Source organism: Uranotaenia lowii, chromosome 1, assembly GCF_029784155.1.
Source record: "Uranotaenia lowii strain MFRU-FL chromosome 1, ASM2978415v1, whole genome shotgun sequence".
Lineage (NCBI taxonomy): Eukaryota > Metazoa > Arthropoda > Insecta > Diptera > Culicidae > Uranotaenia > Uranotaenia lowii.
In genome coordinates, this window is record NC_073691.1 from 20,654,770 (window position 1) to 20,675,116 (window position 20,347).

Here is a 20,347-nt window from a genome sequence, read left to right on the forward strand (position 1 = left end):
GAAACACCTTCCTGCACCCAATTGTCAAGGCTTGAAAGAAATTGGCAAAATCGTATTGTAATTAATTAAGAATTTCAAAAAATTATTTTTCAACTTTGATTGGCCATAGCTTTTAAAATACTCAAAATAACGACTTCAAACCTGTTGTGTTGGGTTATTCGAATTAAAATGTTATTATTTCAATGAACCAATAGCTGATATTCTCATTTGAAAAAAGTCATGCATTAAAGGGTTAAATTTATGCTGTTTTACAGATATCATTTTGTGCCGTTTTTGTGGCATTTTTGTATCTATTTCTGTTCCATTTTTGGTTTAACTCAAAGTCACTCTTGAGTCATTTTTTTAGTCATTTTTGTATGATTTTCTATTTTTATTATTTTTTTTTTTTTGCGTTAGCCTTGTATTATTTTCTGTATCATTGATGTATTATCACAGAGAACAGACATACAAGCTAGCCCACGAAACTTGTGTAAAATTTCCAACGATAATTTTGAACAATTTTTTTGTTTTTTGGCTGGGTCTTTTCGAAAACTGACCACCTGAAAATTTGATTTGTAACTTTCGAACGGCGCAATAAATGGCACTATTTCAAGTCAATTTCTAACGTATTTTTTTAATGTCAGCATTTGAAATTTTACACACTTTTTGGAAGATTTTTTGTTCGAGCTTGTACGTCTATTCTCTGTGGTATTATTTCGGAAATAATTTTGTGTAATTTTATATCACTTTTGTACCATTTTAAAATAATGTTATGTATCATTTAAGTATCTTTTTATGATTTTCTGTATCACTTTTGTGTCATTTTACAACTATTCATTTTTTAATTTCGTTGCATTTTCGAAGAAGAATGTTAACAGTTAAAAAATATGATTGAAAAATGATACAAAAATTACAGAAGAAGGACTCAAAAATTATTCAAAAGTGATACAAAAATGATACAGAAAATGGATTAAACAACCATTTTCTGTATCATTTTTGTATCACTTTTGAATAATTTTTGAGTCCTTCTTGTGTAATTTTTGTATCATTTTTTTACCATATTATAACTTTTAACACTTCTAAAATGCTTTTGAATTGTACTTTTCATCATTTTATGGTTATTTTTGTATGAAATACAACAATTTTAAAAAAATTGGTAATTTGTGTATTTTTTGTCATTTTTGTAATTTTGAAAATTTTTGAATTTTTTGTCATTTTTGTCATTTTTTTCATTCCTGTCATTTTTGTCAATTTTTTTCTCATTTTTGTCGTTTATGTGATTTTTGTCACTGTCATTTTTGTCGTTTTTGTCATTTTTGTCATTTTTGTCATTTTTGTCATTTTTGTCATTTTTGTCATTTTTGTCATTTTTGTCATTTTTGTCATTTTTGTCATTTTTGTCATTTTTGTCATTTTTGTCATTTTTGTCATTTTTGTCATTTTTGTCATTTTTGTCATTTTTGTCATTTTTTTTTTAATTTTTGTCATTTTTGTCATTTTTGACATTTTTGTCATTTTTGTCATTTTTTTCATTTTTGTCATTTTTGTCATTTTTGTCATTATTGTCATTTTTGTCATTTTCGTCATTTTTGTCATTTTCGTTATTTTTGTCATTTTTGTCAATTTTGTCAAAATAATTGTACAATTTATTAGTTCCTTTTGTATCTTTTTTAAATAAGGGGCCGTTCACTAATTACGTAAGCACGATTTTGGAAATTTTCAACCCTCCCTCCCCCCCCTAGTAAGAAAAAGTAAGATTTTTCGAAACCCCCCCTCCCCCCCTAGTAAGATCTTACGTTTTTAATTCTATAAGAAATTGACACGTTTTTTCAAAAACCAGCTTGAAAATATTAAAAATATGTCATCTATGCTTTAAAGCAGTGCACTTTTTGAGGTAAAATTTAATAACTGCATTTCAAAAGCATAATTTATACAAAACAACAGATGAAATGTCTTGAACGATTATAGTAAACATAAAGTTTTAAGGACATAGCATGTTCGGGGTTACAATAATCTTCAATAAATTAACACAATCGAATAAACAATATAAAATCTAAATTCCGATTCAAAAACAAGTGAGAGATCAGGTTAGCACAAGATACCATGAAAAATGTTTTGTTTTTTAACTAAAAATCATAAAAATCTTTTATGCTACTAGAATTGGTGCGAAAATGTTTAACGACAATTACGTTGTTAATAAACCTTAAAGCTGAGATTCACTTCAGCGATAAGCGATAAAGTTTTACGATTTTTTTTTGGTAAATAGTTTGTAAAATTTAGAGTTGGTAGTGGCTTGGTTGATATCACTGAAAAAACTGTCTAGAAATTTATTATCTAAAAGCCCCCATATCGATTTTTAAAGACTTCTACTTGATGAAGTCACTTTCGAAATAATATATTTTCAAATCATGGTGTCAGAACGCACCAATTCCCTTTTTGTTTCTATAAATTTCTCAATTAAAAAGATCTTTATGATGAAAAGCGAATAGCGACGCTCTTTTTAAATAATGTGATTCAGTTTTTTTGGTGACATGTTGGTTTGAATTAGTTCTCTAATAATTTTATAGAATCAGCAACTTTTTTTAAATTAAAACAGATTAAATGATTAATAACATAACATCAAAAATTACCAACAAATAGGTAGTGAGAAATAAAAATAAAACCTGAGTAATATGGTTTCGTATGGCTGTGACTAATTATCAATGTAACATTTCTTACGTAAGATTTTTGGAAACCCCCCCTACCCCCCTAGTAAGAGATCGTAAGCAAATGTGAAACCCCCCCACCCCCCCTGTGTGCTTAGAGCAAACGCACCAATACGAGAGTATACGCGGCCCGATTTTGCTCATTTCAGCGGACCGATTTTGGTATACACACTCTTTCGCGCACCGGGTGGAAGCATATTATTTTTAAATTGTGCATTGCACTGAGAAAACTTTAACAGAAAATATTAAATTAAATTTACTGATCGAATAAATTTTCGGAGTCGATAGTTTTTTCGCTTCAATTTCGGTGATTATCATTTTTATTAATTATTAATTATTATTATGCATAGCGATTGTTGGAGGTTATTCGACGGGTTAACTGCTATCCGTTATGTGACGCCAAAGTCGACATGCTGGTTGAAGATGCCATACAGCAGCAACAGGGCCACGCAGTTTCGAGCGACCAGCAACCGGGTCGGGTTGCGGATGCAGCTAGAACTTCTGTGCAGTGTCAGCCGAAATCATCCGAAATTCAGCGGAACTTGCGCGAAATATGCCAGCTGCTGTGGACTTCCACGATCAAACAGGAGGTTTTCCGCCGCTGGTCCAAGACTTTGGCTTCAGTGAGTCGGAACCGTTTTCCCTGGTGCAGCGCAGCGAGAAGGAGGATTGTATGCGTCATTGCCCCGGTTCAAACTTATCTGCTAAAGATGCTGCTCATGGCCCCGGTCAGACAGTGAAGTTTTTTTTTCTATCTGCTGCCTATACTTTTCCAACCTGTACGGAGGGTAGAAAAAAATTTAAAAAAAATAAATTTTCGCTAAATAAACAGTTTTTTCACTTACCTGCATTGCTTACGTTGTTGTTACTCGGTGCTGGTCAATTGCAAGTTCTGCACTGTTCAAAATTAAGCTAATTCCGACGACCCGCTCGGCTGCGAAGAACAAACCCTGGGCCACCGATTCCGAGGGCCTAAATTTCACCTCTTTCGACCCAGCACAGAATACTTCCAAAATGGCTCTACATATATAATTTTCGACACATTTCCGATCCCCCCGCGAACAAAATTCCGTCCGCACGTTATTCGAACGAATCAAAAGAAGAGCCACAATTGCTTAATTAATCAACAAATTGTTTACCAAAACTACAAAATTTTAATAAACATCGTTTGTTGAACTTAGCCTTAAATGGTAGATTTTTTTCAGTGCATGTTTGCTCTCGCCCCTTTCTAGTGAGCAAATTTGGTGATTTTGTCGGTCCCGACGGCAACGGCCCTATTTTGCTCACCCACATACTAACCCCCGGTGCGGTTTAAAAGTGATCAAACGCGTGAGCATTTTCACTATACTAGCGATTGCTGCGGATGCCCTTACGTAATTAGTGAACGGCCCCTAACTAAACTAAAACAAATTTTATTTGATATGGTAAGAGCAAGTTCACTGGTTGAGATGGAGTTTGAAATTTCGAAGGTTTACATCACATCACAACACATTTGCCGTCCACCGGTGTTGGGAAAATCTGATATTCGAACAGTTTCGCGCTGCAAAATTTGTATCGTATAACACTTTTTGGCGGAGGGTGATAGAAAAACACGATGTTTTGCAACACCGAACCGAGTGATAGAGTCGGCGTTGCAATACAGTATTCGTGCTTGAAACGCTTCGGTGCTGCCATCTAACTTATGCTCAAAACCTCAGTTGAGGGGAAAATAAAGGAAATTGAGCAATTTCAGGATTTAAACATAAAGTGATATTTTCTTTTTTTTTTAAATCTTTTATCACTTAAATTGATACGAATTGCAATGAAGTTATTCAACTCTTTCAAACTTACAGCCAATTTTATTCATGCCCTTGCCAATCAAATACATTTTGAGGCGCAGAGATGCCAGATAGCTGGGTGAATAAATAAATTCTGCTTGTTTGTTTTGTTTGAGCGGTTTTCGGGAGTAGGAAATTGTTTCGTTTTTTTATTTGAAAAAGAAAAAGATATTCCGACGGAATGTCCGATAACAAGTTCGGAACGCCGCCTTTAATGGATCCATCATATTTAGAAAACGGAACCCTCGCTGTTAATTCGACAAGTGTCAATCAGATCAAACTTAGGCGTCGAATCGGGAGTAAAATTCAGATTGTGTTTGAATTACCTATACTTTTTATACGTCACTTGCTTAATTATCACTTTGAAAATGATTTAGGAAGAGTTCAAAAACTTTATCAACTAGTGTAATCAAATGCACTCCAACACAAAACTCCTAATCCTGCAGAATACAGTTTAATATTGGAATGCATTATAACTTAAACAATACTTGTTCATACGTATAAATAATAAAATTTTCATATTGACACTAGGTACTATTTCAAGTTAATGATCAAGTAAAATGAATTTGTTTTCAATTTTCAAACGGTGAATTCAATATAAAAAAAGTCAGTAAAATTACTGAAAAGCAAATTCACTTGGCATCGCTGGTTGCTTTCGATTTTATACCTTCGTATTCTATCACACCGGCGGACGGCCAACATTTTTGGTCTATATTTCACGATAGAAAAATTCCCATCTGTGCTACAGCTGTCAAAATTCCTACCACTTTTTCCCAACACCATTGGACTTGCTCTAATAGTTCATGCTTCGTTCACACTGGCAACTCTTACATTCATTTTCTGTTCGTCAGCTCTCGGTCGTTGCATTTTGCCGATTTCAAATTGATCAGCTCGCCCCTCGCGCTTAGCTGTCAAACATCGGGGCCGAGCTGTCAAAATCGCGAGAAAAAAGCGAAAACACAACAGATTGCTTTCGGGTTCTTGTTTGTTTGTCGCGTTAATTGCCGATAAAAGTGGCAAATTTATTGTTAAATTATCAAATATTGAGCGTACGGAACCGGTGCCGGTGTAGTTTTCCAGCGGGGGATCGGTATCCCACTTCCGACGAAACGCGTACTTCCGGTGAACGCGAGCGGTGCAAAGTAGGTTCCCGGTGCGGCGGCTTGCTCCAAACCGGGACTGAATTTTGTTTGTTTCTTTTCGCGAGTGGCGGTTCGGGTTCAATGTTCGGAAATTGGCCAAAGCTAGCAGCAGCAGAAACTTGTTCCAAATCAACGTCGAGAATTCGGAAACCGCTTTCATTAGACGGAAGATGAATCCAGTTAGCTTGTACATCACAACATCCCGGCTGGTGTTCCAGAGCGAAGGAGGAGGTGTCGGAAGTTTCATTGGGAATGATTCCGGTCCCGGTGGAAGCGCTAATGGAGGTGGTCCAGGAACCGGACCAGGTACAGGTGGTTCCCAAGGAAGCAGCAACAATAGCAACAGTGCCTTCGCCGATCTCAACCGGTTGCTGCCCTATTTGAGGAAGAGTTTGAGCTGTGCCGTGTGCTGCCGGCTGCTACTGGAACCGCACACTCCAGCGGAACTGAACTGCCAGCACCACGTGTGCCGGGGCTGCGTCGGGGAACGGAAGAAGCTGAAACCCTCCTGTGCCTCCTGCAAGGATTACAATCGGTAGGTGGTTGTTTTGACTTATTTGAAGGTTTATTGACGATTCTATTAAGTATGTAGTTTCGAAATGTTGATTCTCGAATTTGGAACCTGACCCTGATTTCTTTATCATAAGGCATCTAAATTCTGAATTGATATATATTATAATATGATTCTGGAATATTGTAGGGGAGAGTGGGGTATCTTGGGCCATGGGTAAACGTGGGCCACTTTTATTATCTCTTATGTGTGTTGAGATAAAAATCTCAAACCAACTGTCATCGTCGTCGCTTTGCGTGAGCATATATTTCTATATGTTGTTGACTGAAATACGCATCATATGCTTCTTTTATTTATCAAGCTTAAAAAAAGTTAGAAAAATTTACTTACATAATTAAACAAACGTCCGCTAATTGCATTGATGGAGAACCTAAAGTTCATAACAAAAATATACTCATACGCTTATGATCTTAGTTTTGTCATGATCTTTCACGTGGAAAAGAAATTTTTGATGGAACATCAATAAGTCATACACACGCAACCAATTTGCAAATCATAGCTTGTGGGGAATCGTGGGCCACACATCTTGAACCACCTATATTTTTATGTGTATATACACATCCAGAACTTGAGATACGTTTGTCCTATCTGTTAAGTTTTCTTATGCTAAATGAAGAGTTATGAAAAATATTTTGTCCATCCTATATAAGAAATTTTGCCAAAACGTTCGCGAGCCAGGTTTTGGAATCTATGCGATCATACACAGCTCCTTTTTTTATTTCATCATCTGAAATTGGTCCAAAATAACGAAGTGAATTAGGAAATCACAGTTTTGGGTCAACTCATAAACTTGGCATGTTATTTGGTCAATTTGGATTTGGTGGCCCACGATCCCCCACCATTTTTCAAAATCCAAAAAATATTGCTTTTTTTCAAACAGTCAGAATTTGGGGAAAATAACTTATAAAAAATACCTTTTGATACCTTGGAAATGTAGAAAACCATATCATTTTATATTTTCATTTTATCTTTTATAATAAAGAAGTTATGGAACAACGAAAAAAAGTGGCCCATGATTCCCCACTCTTCCATAATAGATTGATGAGTTGTCAGGAAACGCAATCTGAATCTATTTCAAAATTATTCAAAATTTTCATTCGGATTCTTAATCTCAGAAGGTGATGGTTCTATCAGACAGAATCGAGCGCTACTTGATTGTTTTGGGTACAAAAAATTGAACTCAATTTTATTAAACTCTGTTTTTTTTTTCTTTGATACAGTTTTGAATCTCAGCTCGTAACATTTGACTAGAAAATCAAATAATTAAAAAAAAATTAACGACGTTCAGTTCATTCTCGTCTAAAGTCTAATGACATCTGATTCTAACTCCTAATGTCTGAAATAGACAAACTTACTTACCGTCGATGAAACCCACTACTCTTCTATGACCAATTTTAAATCTCTCCGTATCGGCCATCTTTATGTGCGGAGCTTGGAAACGCACATTGATGGTATTAAAATTGCCCCCGATCGTTGTCCGTATCATTTCTTCGCTTCGTGACCGAGACAATGCTCAATTAATTTAATCCCAACTACCAACTGAAGTGGGCGAGAAACTTCTATCTGACTTACTTGTGTATGATTTTGATCGTATTTTCTTGGTTGGAGATTACAACATCAACGTAACATCTAGCCATGGCAGCAGAAATTTAGAAGCTTTGAATCACATACATTCCTACTTTAGACAGTCGTACCTACTCCTGCGACCTACCTACCTACCTACCTCAAATCAAAAACAGCGACTGCGAAGAGCATATCCGATCACGAAATCATCTATTTAGTAGCTAATTTCAGAGTGTATAAGGCAGCTCCCCAACACTGTATCATTCGTGGTTATGCACATGATAAATCAACACGACCTCCAAGTTGACTATCTTACGATAGACTTCCAAAGTGTTTTTTTTTCGTTTTGGGGGCTTTTGGCTCCAAAGTGTTTATTATGCAGTGGATGTTGACACTAAAGTTAAACTTTTGACATCATCGTTGGTTATACTCTTAGATCGACATGCACCTGAACGTCGCATTGCTGTGAATAAGAATTCCAAGGCTCACAAGTCGTATTGAACAAGCCATCAAATTAAGCAACCTGGCCTTTACTTTGTATTCCCATAATCCCTATCGATTCAAGGGGGATCCAAACTGGATCGATTATACCAGAGAAAGGAACAGAGTTAATTCGCTTATCAAACATTCGAAGAAAAGTTATGCTCACAAAAACTTTTCACCTGACCTACCATCGAAGCAGTTGTGGAACAACCTCCGCAGGGAAGGAATTCACGACAACTCAAAGAAAACATCTAGCAGTGAAGACTTTAATCCTGAACCCCTGAACGAATTCTTCACTGATGGCCATCGGACTCTCTCAACAACCCAAGTAGACCCCAATCATCATCAACAACAGCAACGCTATCAGAACCACGAAGTGAACATTTCCATTTTCGAACACAGATGTTTCCAGAATCCAGTGTTCCTAAGAACATTTTCGAAATCAATTCTAATTCCACCGGAAGTGACGACGTAGCTATCGGTTTCATCAAGATGCTTCGTCCTTTCATCCTACCTGTTCTCGTGCACATTTTCAACGCCATCATCGATAAAAATACTTTTCCACTCACATGGAAAAAAGCTGTGGAACCCTTATCCCGACTTCCAGCTCTATCAAAGATTCTGGAAAAGATTCTACTCGATCAAATCACCGAACATCTGAACACTAGTCAACCGCCTCTGCTTGCACCAAATCAATCGGGGTACCGTAAAAGCTATAGTACCACAACAGCACTATCAAAAGTGACCCACGACATCTACCAAAACATGGATGAGGACAGCTGTATCGTGATGGTTCTTATTGATTTTTCGCTGGCATTCCATCACCTTCTACGAACGAAACTTCTTCGTGAATTCAGCTTTTCTGGATGAGCCTGTGATCTGATTTCATCCTTCCTAAACAGAAGATCACAAGTGGTTAAATGTGGGCAGCAGTACTCATCCGAGTGAAGACTCAGCGACGGAACACCACAATGATCTTGCCTGGGTGCCTCGTTATTTAGTCTGTACATTAACAGCATTGCCAATGATCTCAAATGCCAATACCATCTGTATGCTGATGATTTGCAGATCTATACTTCCGGCTCGATCAACCGCCTCGATGGCATCATCACTCTAGTCAACGAAGACTTATCCTGCATCGAGACTTAACCAATCCGAAAAGACCCAAGCTATCATCTTCTCGAATACAGGTTCACTAACAACAACATTGTTTTCTGCGGAGAAATAATTCCAACCCAAAGGCACATAAAAAAAAATCTCGAGTTGACCATGGACGAACAACTGAACTGGAAACAAGTAAATGAGACAGTTTCCAAAGTTTTTTTTTTTTTGATTCTTCGAGCGTTTACTGGCTTCAAAGCTGTTCTTCCCACCGCCACTAGGATAATTATTCTAGGTAATTTATTATTTATAAAGCTGGTAGAAGCTGTTATCATCCCGATTTCAACCTACTACGACGTGGTGTACTACCCCGGTTTGTCTGCTGCACAGAAAAATCAACTTCTTTGAAGTTTCAAATCAGCGGTGCGAGACAGTACTATCAGCGTATATGTTGCTTCATGCCCAACTTGTACAACAGGAACTGTCCAGAGTACCTAGAAGAAACAGAACACGCAGAGTGAAAGATCCAGTTCGTTTATTGTGCCCTGGCATACCACCACTTCAAGGAAAAGTATCCTGGTCTACGGCACTTCACACTGGAACAGTCTTCCACTTCAATCCAGATCGGCGGAATCTATGACCGTTTTCAAGAAGATGCTACGTCAGTGATTCTATTTTAAGAGCGAAATCTCAAGAATCCGTATATGTTCTCTTGTAATCTCACTTAACGGTTACTTGACCTTGTACAACTTACCTTGACCTTGTACAACAGTTATATGTAACTTTGAGGCGCATAGGGCCGTGGTAAAAGACCTCCACTGTTGACGATCCGGAGCCAGCGTCCTCACTTGGTCCCAGTCAAGACTCTCGTCGACAGTTCGTATTTCGGCGGCTAGGCTTCGCCGCCACGAGTTTCTGGGGCTGCCTCATCTTCGATGTCCTTCTGCATTCCATTCAAGCGCCTCTACAAATCTCGTTCTCATCTTTTCGCAACGTGCCAGGCCACCAAGCGCGGATGTTATTTCGCAGGCAGCGGTTTACAAATACTTGCAATTTTTGCGTCGTTACCGCATATGTGCATCAAGTTTTGCACCCGTACAACAATGACCGCGAGATGTTTCGGAGACTCGCAAACGCAAATCAGGCTTTTCTGATCCGGGTTACGATGTCTTTCATATTACCACCATCAGGCGTTATCTGGCTACCAAGATACTGGAGTGCTTCCAGTATCTAAGTAGCCAGATAACGCCCGATGGTGCTACCAAGAAGTACTTTCAAAACTTCCACGAAATTGGAAGGATTCACTGTGTTGATATTCATCGACTTGGTCTTTCCGACATTGATTTTGAAACCTGCTGCCTTGGAGCTTTCGGTGAGGTCGTCGAGTTGTCAAAGGATTCCACGTCAATCTACGGTTTGGTCTACAGTCAATCGATCCAGTCAAGATCTCATCCATTACGATGAGAAAACGCAGTGGTGAAACAATACATCCCTGTCTCATTCCAGCAGTTACCGGGATTGGATCGGAATAAACATCGTTGTGCAGGTTCTTGTAGGAAATGCCTCGTACTATGCTTCGATGAGATGGACTAGTTTCCCTGGGACTCCTCGTCGTCTAAAAGCAGCCCAGATGTTTCCCTGCGGTTCAGTCGGTCAAATACAATGTTCCGAAAATCAATCATTTTCGATCAGCCATGCTTTACTGCATTCAGAGCCAAAAAATCGAAGCAGTCAATTTTTCCTCTCCAAACAAACCGTATAAACAATCATGCATGACAACGACGCTGCTGTATTTAAAACATTCCCGCGAAACATGATGTGGTAAAGAAGGACGCAGACTATCACCAACGAACCAACGTCTCGATGGTGATTGCCTTCCTTGATGGTTTTCAACCTTCTAGGATCATAACTGATATGTATCAGTTCTGAGCGATGCGTAAAGGTTACAATATGATTTTTGACTTTTTTTCTTTGCATAGAAGAACAAAATCATTATTAAGTAGCCGCAATGAACTGTCCAGCATGTGCTACGGGGTTTTTCGGCGTTGTGGTCCTGGCATTTCTTCAGATTTTCCTTCTGAGACATTCATGATCGTCTATCATAATCAACAATGATGACAGCATAGGCGTTAGTGAATGATTGTGGGAGCGACGTTCAAAATGTATCATCAAGTATGTCGATCACCGTTGATTAGCCACGTGACGAATAACAACGGTAGCCCCCGATGAAGCATGGTATATTTTTATGTAAGGTACACCGGGGTAAGTGGGGACGGTTTTTCGTATAGTTCAACTTTAAAAAATCATTAAAAAATCAGCAGTGGGTCAATTTTGATAAAATCGCGTTCAATGTGATGCAGAACATGTTGTTCACAAATGCTGAAGAGATGAGCTTGATAGACGCAAAGCGAAAAAAAGTTATCACGTAAATTGTTATGGACGGCTGGTGTCTTCACTTACCCCGCTTTATGGGGTAAGTGGGGACGGCAGATTTTCCCTGTGATTTCTCAGGAAATTTTCAACAAATTTGTGTTTTTTTGGTTGAATACGTTACTTTATTGCTCGAACCGTCCGAAATTTTGAAAAAAGTTCATGGTACTATTAATAAGGCATCTTTCAATTATTATTGTGTGTAATCCGATATTTTCGAAAATATATGCTTATTTTAGAAAAAACAAGTACTTTTCCCAACTTTTCATGATCTGAATGATAAATAAAGCTAAATTGTATTGAATGAAGGAGAGAAAATTGAAAAAATGTGTTAACATCAAGTATGTATAAAGCCGTCCCCACTTACCCCAGGTAGGGTTTGGAGACAAAATTTTAGATTTTTGCAAATAAACCCTTTTTTTCTCAATTTTTAACCGTCGATTCTTTTCCTAACTGGTTGTTTCGAATGTAAGGATTATTTCAATGTTGAGTTTTTCGTCAAGAGCCAGCTAGTTTACGAGAAATTTGCGATTGAAAAAGATGCACATCACCTCGACATCGTAGTTAAAAATATAAAATTTATAAAAAGTCACCGTAAATATCCGCAATTGTCAGAACCGTATCTCTTTTATAGTTATTGGATAGATTACAAGTTAATTTAACATTCTGCATTAAAAGTTTGAAAAAATAGTTCACAGTATTGTTTTCATAGCCACCGTCCCCACTTACCCCGCGTCCCCACTTACCCCGGTGTACTTATCTAGTTAGTGTTGATGTTCGACAAATATTCAACGGATACTTTTACCACGTGCGTATCACAGCACTCGGAAGTATAAGTATTCTAGCATGAAACGAATCCTGATTGCTTTTCTTGAGTGATTTTCCGAACATTGGTCAAATACTTTTTCGAAATCAATGAACACCAGCAGAAGAGACATATCTAAGCTCTTCAAGTTCAATGATTTAAGGTGGATGTGAGTAGTCAACTAAGCTAAGCTAAGCTATCAATGAACACCAGCCAGTCCTGAAATCGTCGATTTGTTCCAGTATTATTCGTAGCGTTGTAATGTGGTCCACACATGATCGTCCGGATCGGAATCCAGCTTGTTGCCGATGGAGGGTAGCGTCAATTTCCTCCTGGATCCTGTTCAGGATCACTTTGCAGAGTACTTTGAGGGTTGTACAGATAAACTTTATGCCTCGCCAGTTACCGCACTCTGTCAGGTTTCTTTTCTTCGGAACCTCTGCGAGTATCCAAGATATCAGCGAAAAGACGGCAAGGCAGGGTCGGCTTTCAGCATTTCAGCAGGGATGCAATCGATCCCAGGTGCTTTGTTAGATTTCATGTCTTTGATTGCCGCTTTTATTTCAGCCAGAGTGGGCGCTTCCTAGTTGACGCCATTTATGCTTACTTATGACGCTTCGAGCTGCGGGTTCTGTTGGCCATCGCTATTCGTGACTCGGAAAAGTTGTTCGAAGTGCTCAGTCCATCGTTTAAACTGATCTGTTCGATATGTCAACAGCTGACCTGCTCGGTCTTTTAGCGGCCCTTTTCACCTCTGAATTCTCCAACCGGCGGACGTAGTATCGACAGTCGTATCTCGCCAAGGACGAGGTGATGGTCAGATGCAATGTCTGCGCTTCGTTTGTTGCGGACATCAAGAAGGCTCCTTCTCCATTTTCGACTGATGCAGATGTGGTCAATTTGATTTTCTGTTCGGCCATCTCGGGATATCCAAGTTGTCGCGTCCGGTGGGTTTCTAAATAGACACTTCGACAATTTATATCTTCAAAGTTGTCGCAACTGAATTGTGGTATGACCGTTCGTTTCAACTATACTTTATTAACTAGCAGAATGCTTACGTCGATCTGATTCAGGTTTCGGAGAGTGAAATATTTTCTCATACTCTGCTTCGAATGCACACACACACTCTCACGCTAAAACGTCTCTTCGTTAAGTTTTTCTCCCAAAATCAGATTTATAATTACAACTCTCTCGTCTGTTTCAAGCCGTTTTGAGCGATTCAACAATTTATCAAGACAATTTAGCTAGTATTGGTGCAGTCAAATCTTCCATCTCAGAAAACTACTACTTTGGAGTTGCATTCATAAACAACATACGACTCATCTGTAAAATTCTTGAATAACTGTTCGGTTACGATTCGGTAAGCAGCTATTCGAACTTTAAATACTTTCATTTTACTTGTATCTTATATTCTCTACATCTACACCTTATGTGACAAGTGACCTTATGTGCTGGTCGATGGGGAAGAGCGATCCACCGATCACCATGTTGTTGTTGTCACAAAATTCTACAAACAGCTCTCCGTTTTCGCTCATCTGTCCTAGGCCATGGCGCTCCATGATGCGCTCAAGGTCCTAATTGTCGAAGCCAATCTTTACGTTGAAGTTCTCAACAACGCTGTTCAAGAAACTGCTCTTTCTCCTAAAAATCGGCAACTTCAGTTTGCGGATAACATGTTCTCATGTTTTCCCCGAACTATTATAACTACGTCGTCTGCAAAGCCAATAACTTCGAATCCCATAGATACAAGTTTGTATAGGAGGTCGTCCACGTTCAATGACCACAACAACGGTGATAGACCTTGGGGACATCCCTGAGTTGGAGTACTAGTCCAGTAAAAAATTGCCGTGTGTACCGTGTGGAGTTATGAGATGCGTTGTCGAATGCCCCTTCAATGTCTAGAATAAAAGCAAGTGCTTTTTTTTTTTGCCCACATCGTCTTTTCTAGTTTTTGTGTTAAGGTATGTAAGGCCGTAACCGTTGACATACCTTTTTTGTTAGTGGACTTAAAATAAGGAGCTGGATTGAGAATCAAATTTCAAAGGAATCCAGTCATGCTTTTACTTAAACTTTTATGACAAATAATTCAGTTTTTAGCCAATCCTGATCTCATATAACTCTTCCGCAGCTACGTTGAAAACACCCAGCTAAGGATGCTGCTACAATGCTACAAAAGCATCTGCGAGTACATCAAAACGAAACCATTCTTTGTGGAGATCCGCAAACAAGCGGGCCTTTCGACCCCGACGGCAACGTCCGTTAATGGAATGTCCTCCGGATCCACAAACCTTCACCATCAGCATCAGCAACAGACGCCCTCGGTTCCCCCAAATAACCTCTGGGAACTAATCGAGGAGGGGTCCCGGTTTCAGGACAACTATCGCTGCAGCTCCGGACTGACCAAATCGGCCTACTCAATACTGCCCTGCATCTATCCGGTACCCTCGGTTCCGATTAGCAACAGTTGTAGTAACAGCAGCAGCAGTGGATCTTCGGCCGTTTTGTCCTCTGTAAGTTACTTTTGATTTGCTAATTTTCAAAATTTTCAACAACATTTTAAAATTTCTTTTTACAGTCAATGACTTCCGCTGGCCATCACGGATCAAGCCAGCAGCAAATCCCGATCGGCACCGGCGGCCAGCTTCTTCCCACATCCAAAGTGATAGCTGAAAAGCAGCAACAGTCCCAAATAATGGTCCACTCGGGTCAGGCAACGTCACATCTCCATCAGCACCATCAACAACAACAGCAGCATCATCAGCAACACCATCACCTGCAACAGCAACAGCAGCAACATCAAAACCAACATCAAAACCAACATCAACCAACGCAGAAAGAAATCAAATTCCGCTCGGCACCGATCAAAACCGTCTCCAACGGAACGACCATGTACTCGGTCCTATACGCCGGGAACGGTAACAAAATCACCATCAAACGTAAAACGGATCCTCCTCATGTGCAACGACGAGCCACGATCCACTCGCTGGATCCGAAAACCCTCCAAGATGGGTCTTCCTCCGGTTCGACAGTTGCCAATAGTAGTAGCGCCGGCACCAACCTCACCGGTTCCGGTTCTTCAACAGTGGTGTCCGGTTTCAAAATGCCTCAAACGACGACCGTTAAAATTGCCACCGTTGGAACTTCCTTAGCGGGGTCTACGATGGCAACCGGTCAGGGTCCCGGTTCGGCGCTGGTTGCAACGGGGAAACAGTCCGCCAAACAGCTGCTCAAGCGTCGTGGCTGTCGGTGTGGAAATGCGACGGCTACACCCGGGAAGTTGACCTGCTGTGGCCAGAGGTGTCCCTGCTATGTGGACTCTAAATCGTGCATCGATTGCAAGTGTCGTGGCTGCCGGAATCCACATCGTGCGGATGGTATGAAGGTAAGTGCGTGGAAGGGGAGGGGAGGGGAGAATAGAGAGGTTTGTGAGAGCCTCTCGAACTGGAACAATGCATTTGAGTAGTGTATTTGGAAAAATTTGATGCAACAGCCGTTAGTTCCGCTTCTTGAGCATAAATGCCATTTAAAATATAAACCTCTGAGTCGCTCTCAAGTGTGATTTTGTGTACGATAAATTCCGAGTACAGGTCCCGTCAAAAACCCGTAGGATAGAATGACCCTGGTTGGTCAACTCCCTTGAAAAAAAACTTCAAAAACCCAACATTAGGTCAGATCTCATATCGGTATTCGTTTCCTAGGCCAAAACTCAGTTTCTGTTCGATTCGCTTATTGGTTATCACTGGCGTACTAGCAATCGCTAGGGCAACACTATAGGGGTGCATATTGATACTTGAAATCAAAAGGGATGAACCATCCTAAAGGATGAAAATCCTGGAAAAAAATATCGCTTCACGAAAAGTTTCCATTCAAAGTACATGTTCAAAGTACAGGATTTTCTAGAATCATTGTACTCTCACAATTGTGGGTGAAAGAAATGTACTTCATCGTTGATTGGCTGTTCGAAAATTGGAAAATGTACGGTTTTGCATTCAGATGGTATAGAAATAAGTTTTCTTGTGCTGCCTTAGACAATTAGTTTGAGTGTAACCGAACGATGATGATCAAACGACCAGACGACCTCCACCCACGCTGCTGGGGTCCCCTCTTGTCCTTCTGGAAACTTCGGTGGGTACGCTCAGAGTTAGGGAAGGAAGATCTCTTCAAATAAACATTCATTTTTACTGAGATCTTAAATAGGTGCAAAATCTGCAGAGTTATATCCAGATGGCCAAGACAATCATTAAAGTTGAATCCTCACGTCTCCCGTTCGGCCTTGGAATAGCGCCGGAAATCTTTCAACATATGATTGTTTGAATTTCCTGTAGTTTATTCTCCAGAATAGTAGCCAACTCTCGTTTAGCTAAATAGTGGCTCCAGCAATGTTTCAGCGTACAATTGTCCAAAATTAAAAAAAAAAACGAATGAAATGTATTAGTAACGGCTTATATACATACAGCCTCAAAATAGCGTTTTGTTCCAGATTGTAATAGTTCAAATTAATAAACTGAGCGGAGTGTGACTTTGTATTAGAAGACGCGCGTTCTTTCGTATAGTATGGTTCCGTAAAGCTCTTTGAAGTCAAGCTCTCAACAGCCCTGATCAAATCGAAGATGAACTCGGCTTTTCAAGTATTTCATTTAACCTATTGTTTGCCCTAATCTTCTACAGGTTCGCCCCCACATTCCAGAACTGCAGAACCTGGAGATCAACCTACCGAATCCGGCAAACGAGGAATCTTTGAACACGGCCACAACGACCATCCATCTTGGATCCGGCTCATCGACATCGGCAACCGCAGGAGGATCATCGGTCAGTGGGACCAGCAGCAGCGTCGCCGGATCGGCCGGTTCAGGCGGAGGAACCTCGGTTGCTTCCGGCATGAACATACTCCAACAACCTGCCGCTGGACTTTCAAGCCTGGGACAACCAAACAGTTCCGGGCTGACGATAAGTACCGGAGCCGGCGGAACGACTATGGTGAGCTCCGGCGGAACAACGAAAGCCTTGCTTGGGTCTCAGATAAGCTACGGAGGTGCCCCGGGCTCGACCCTCAAGATAACTCCCACTTCGCTAGCCAACGTTCTGAACAACTCGGCCAGTCAGCTAATGTCAACTGGGGACGGGATTGAATTGGCTACTAATGCTCCAGGGTTGCTCGATGCCAGTGGGTTCAGCTACCTGACGCCGGCTAACCTGGAAGCTGCGGCCGCAGCTGCCTCGACCGGCGGAGGAATATCGTCAACGACGAGTATCCCTGCGGGTACCGCAACAACCCAGTACACTACTGTCTCTGGAACGAGCATGGCCAATGGGACCATTCATGGTATGTATTTTCTGTGGAAATTGTTCTTAAGAATTTGATTGATTAATTTTATTTTTAGTGGTCGGTGTTTACGCGACGCACCTGGGAGACATAACCTGTAGTCCGACGCTGTCCAACATGATCCGGACCGATAGCGGGCTAAGCAGTCTGCTCACCCACAAACCTCCGGACGCACTGCTGACGCAATCTTCCCTCAACACCCTGAATCTGTCGGCCCCTTCGAGTCTGCTAGGGCACTCGTTGTTCAACCCGAGCACGACCATGACCGGAGGATCGATGATTCCGGCCGGAGCAATTCTTGGTGGTGGAAGCACCCCTTCTGCCGTCGTCGGTGGTTCCGGGGAGCTGAGCATGGGTGATCCCGGGGCCGGGATCGATATCAGCGATCAGCTCGATCTGAGCGGCACCAATCTGATCACCATCGACGGAGCCAGCATCGATGGGGACGACGTGTAGACAAGACAAGATGAACCGGTCCCGTACTCTATTTGTAAGTTATGCAACCGCAATTTAATCAACTCACCACCATCTCTTCCAACGTTGTCGTCGTTCTTCGCTGATCCCTGTAGATCGTAAAAATTCAACTGCAATCACTTCGAAACAAGTTTAGTTCTAACTGCCGGTGATCATTTTATTGGTCGCTTATTCTACCCAAATGGAACCAAATCCCCCAGTTTGTGTTTGGGGATACTCTCCTTCTGTTTTTCCTTAGCACGCTAGGTTTCAACGAGCTATTTTGTCGATATTTAGTTTTAAACTATTAGTAGATTACTTACTGATAATCATAATTGGTCGTAGATTCATGTATACTACTCTTTTATGATCATAATCTGTACAAAATTTACAGTAAAATTACAAGGGTATTGAGCTTCGTTGGGGCAAAAAGGGGACCACTGACCCTAGATTTGGTTTCGTCAAATGTACAAATGATTCCAGTCACCTAGAGATCAACTTGTCTACTCACAAACACTGATTTTACTATCCATGGAACACTTATAGAAAAGTGATCACCGAAATAAAATATTCTCAGAGAGTAAAAACGAACAACGCTTAAACCGGTCTACTTAAAACTTCCATTGAGGTCAGTGTGGTCCAAACCAAATTAGAAGAAAAAGTCACCCACCGGATAAGGTGGGGTCCCTAGAAATTAAATCAGTTCAGTACCCAGTATCATCCCACTTCCAATCGCCCCAAATTTGCCGATTCAAAATGAATCAATGAATGCTGCATTTTAAACGCGATTTGTCACCGGGAAAAAATCGAATGTAAATAAATAGTTTTTGCTCCCAATCGTTCGTTTGTTCGTTCGTGTAGATAAGATGTCATTTGTTGTTCGGGGGAAAACGGAATTCGGAAAACCATGTACACAATTTATAAGACGAAAACGCATCTAAGGATTTTACAGTTTGTTGAAAGTCGTCGGGATATCAACGTGTTGGTTGAGGGTTTTTTTGGCTTTTGTTAGCTGAACGAAATAACGTGTTTTAGGCAAATGTGGAAAACGTTGAGTGTATTTTCTGAAAAAAAAATAAACAGAGGAAAAAACCTGTTTTGAAACAACCCTTAACCACTAACAAATATATTAGTACATAGCAACGATGGAGGTCAAATTACATACATATGCTTTTATACTTTCCTCTGGTATATTGGTAGTCGTACTCCCCTTGGATGGAATACTACAAAAGTGTCCCGCGCGCGTGTTGCTGAATGTTCAAAACAATTAGTATCACACACACCCCGTTTCTTTGAAAACATAAAATAATTATCCTTTTCTTGACAGAAGAAAAGTTCGCTTTGAGAAAGGGAGGGATTTACATACTTATAGGTTTATTGAACATATTACTAGCAAACTATATTTTAATGTGAAACACACATAACAGTGACGAACAACTTTGATGAAATAAATCAGTATGAAAACAGCTGTCAAACGATTTGAACTATGGTTGCGCTATTGCTGTCTAAATCTGTCCGAACGATCCTTTAATAGGCTTTAATCTACCGATTGAATCTTCAAATTTGTTTTTTTCTCCTCGCAGAACTCGCTTGTCGCAGTTCGTTAAAAGCTTTTTGATGTTTGTCACTCACTACTCAATCCTTACTATTTTCTTCTCACTTTTCGCTACCCGTTTTTCGCTACTTTCTTATGACAAATTGCTTTTTGCTACTCGCTAATCACTCGCAATTTTGCTACGCGCTACTCGTTACTCAATATTTTCCATCGATTCAACACCCAAGTTCAATTTATACAGTTTCAACAGAATAAAAAAAATGAGTCCTATAATTTTTTGAAATTTTACGTAAACGTCCATTCATTATACGCTGTAAAATAGTTGGGGCAATGTTTGATCCAAAGGTCTTTGGTGAAACTAACAACATATGGGGAAATGAATGCGTCACTAGTTGCAAGTTTTGGCTCATGACTATGACA

At 40.1% G+C, this 20,347-nt stretch overlaps 1 protein-coding gene across 1 annotated transcript; it reads left to right on the forward strand.

Annotated features, from left to right (window-relative positions):
* The first annotated feature begins 5,438 nt into the window (after nucleotides 1-5,438).
* On the forward strand, nucleotides 5,439-19,838 carry LOC129738564 (uncharacterized). The gene is made up of 5 exons (XM_055729788.1): nucleotides 5,439-6,178; nucleotides 14,725-15,106; nucleotides 15,172-15,978; nucleotides 17,265-17,919; nucleotides 17,978-19,838. Exons 1-5 carry the CDS (start codon nucleotides 5,814-5,816, stop codon nucleotides 18,373-18,375), a joined length of 2,607 nt encoding a protein of 868 aa, XP_055585763.1. The 5' UTR covers nucleotides 5,439-5,813; the 3' UTR covers nucleotides 18,376-19,838.
* Nucleotides 19,839-20,347: the final 509 nt, after the last annotated feature.

Bases quoted from the DNA above. Each gene is read 5' to 3' on its own strand.
- LOC129738564 (XM_055729788.1), top strand. From the start codon at position 5,814: ATGAATCCAGTTAGCTTGTACATCACAACATCCCGGCTGGTGTTCCAG. The intron at 6,179-14,724 runs GTAGGTGGTTGT...ACTCTTCCGCAG, and splicing joins TCCTGCAAGGATTACAATCG to CTACGTTGAAAACACCCAGC. The intron at 17,920-17,977 runs GTATGTATTTTC...TTTTATTTTTAG, and splicing joins GGCCAATGGGACCATTCATG to TGGTCGGTGTTTACGCGACG.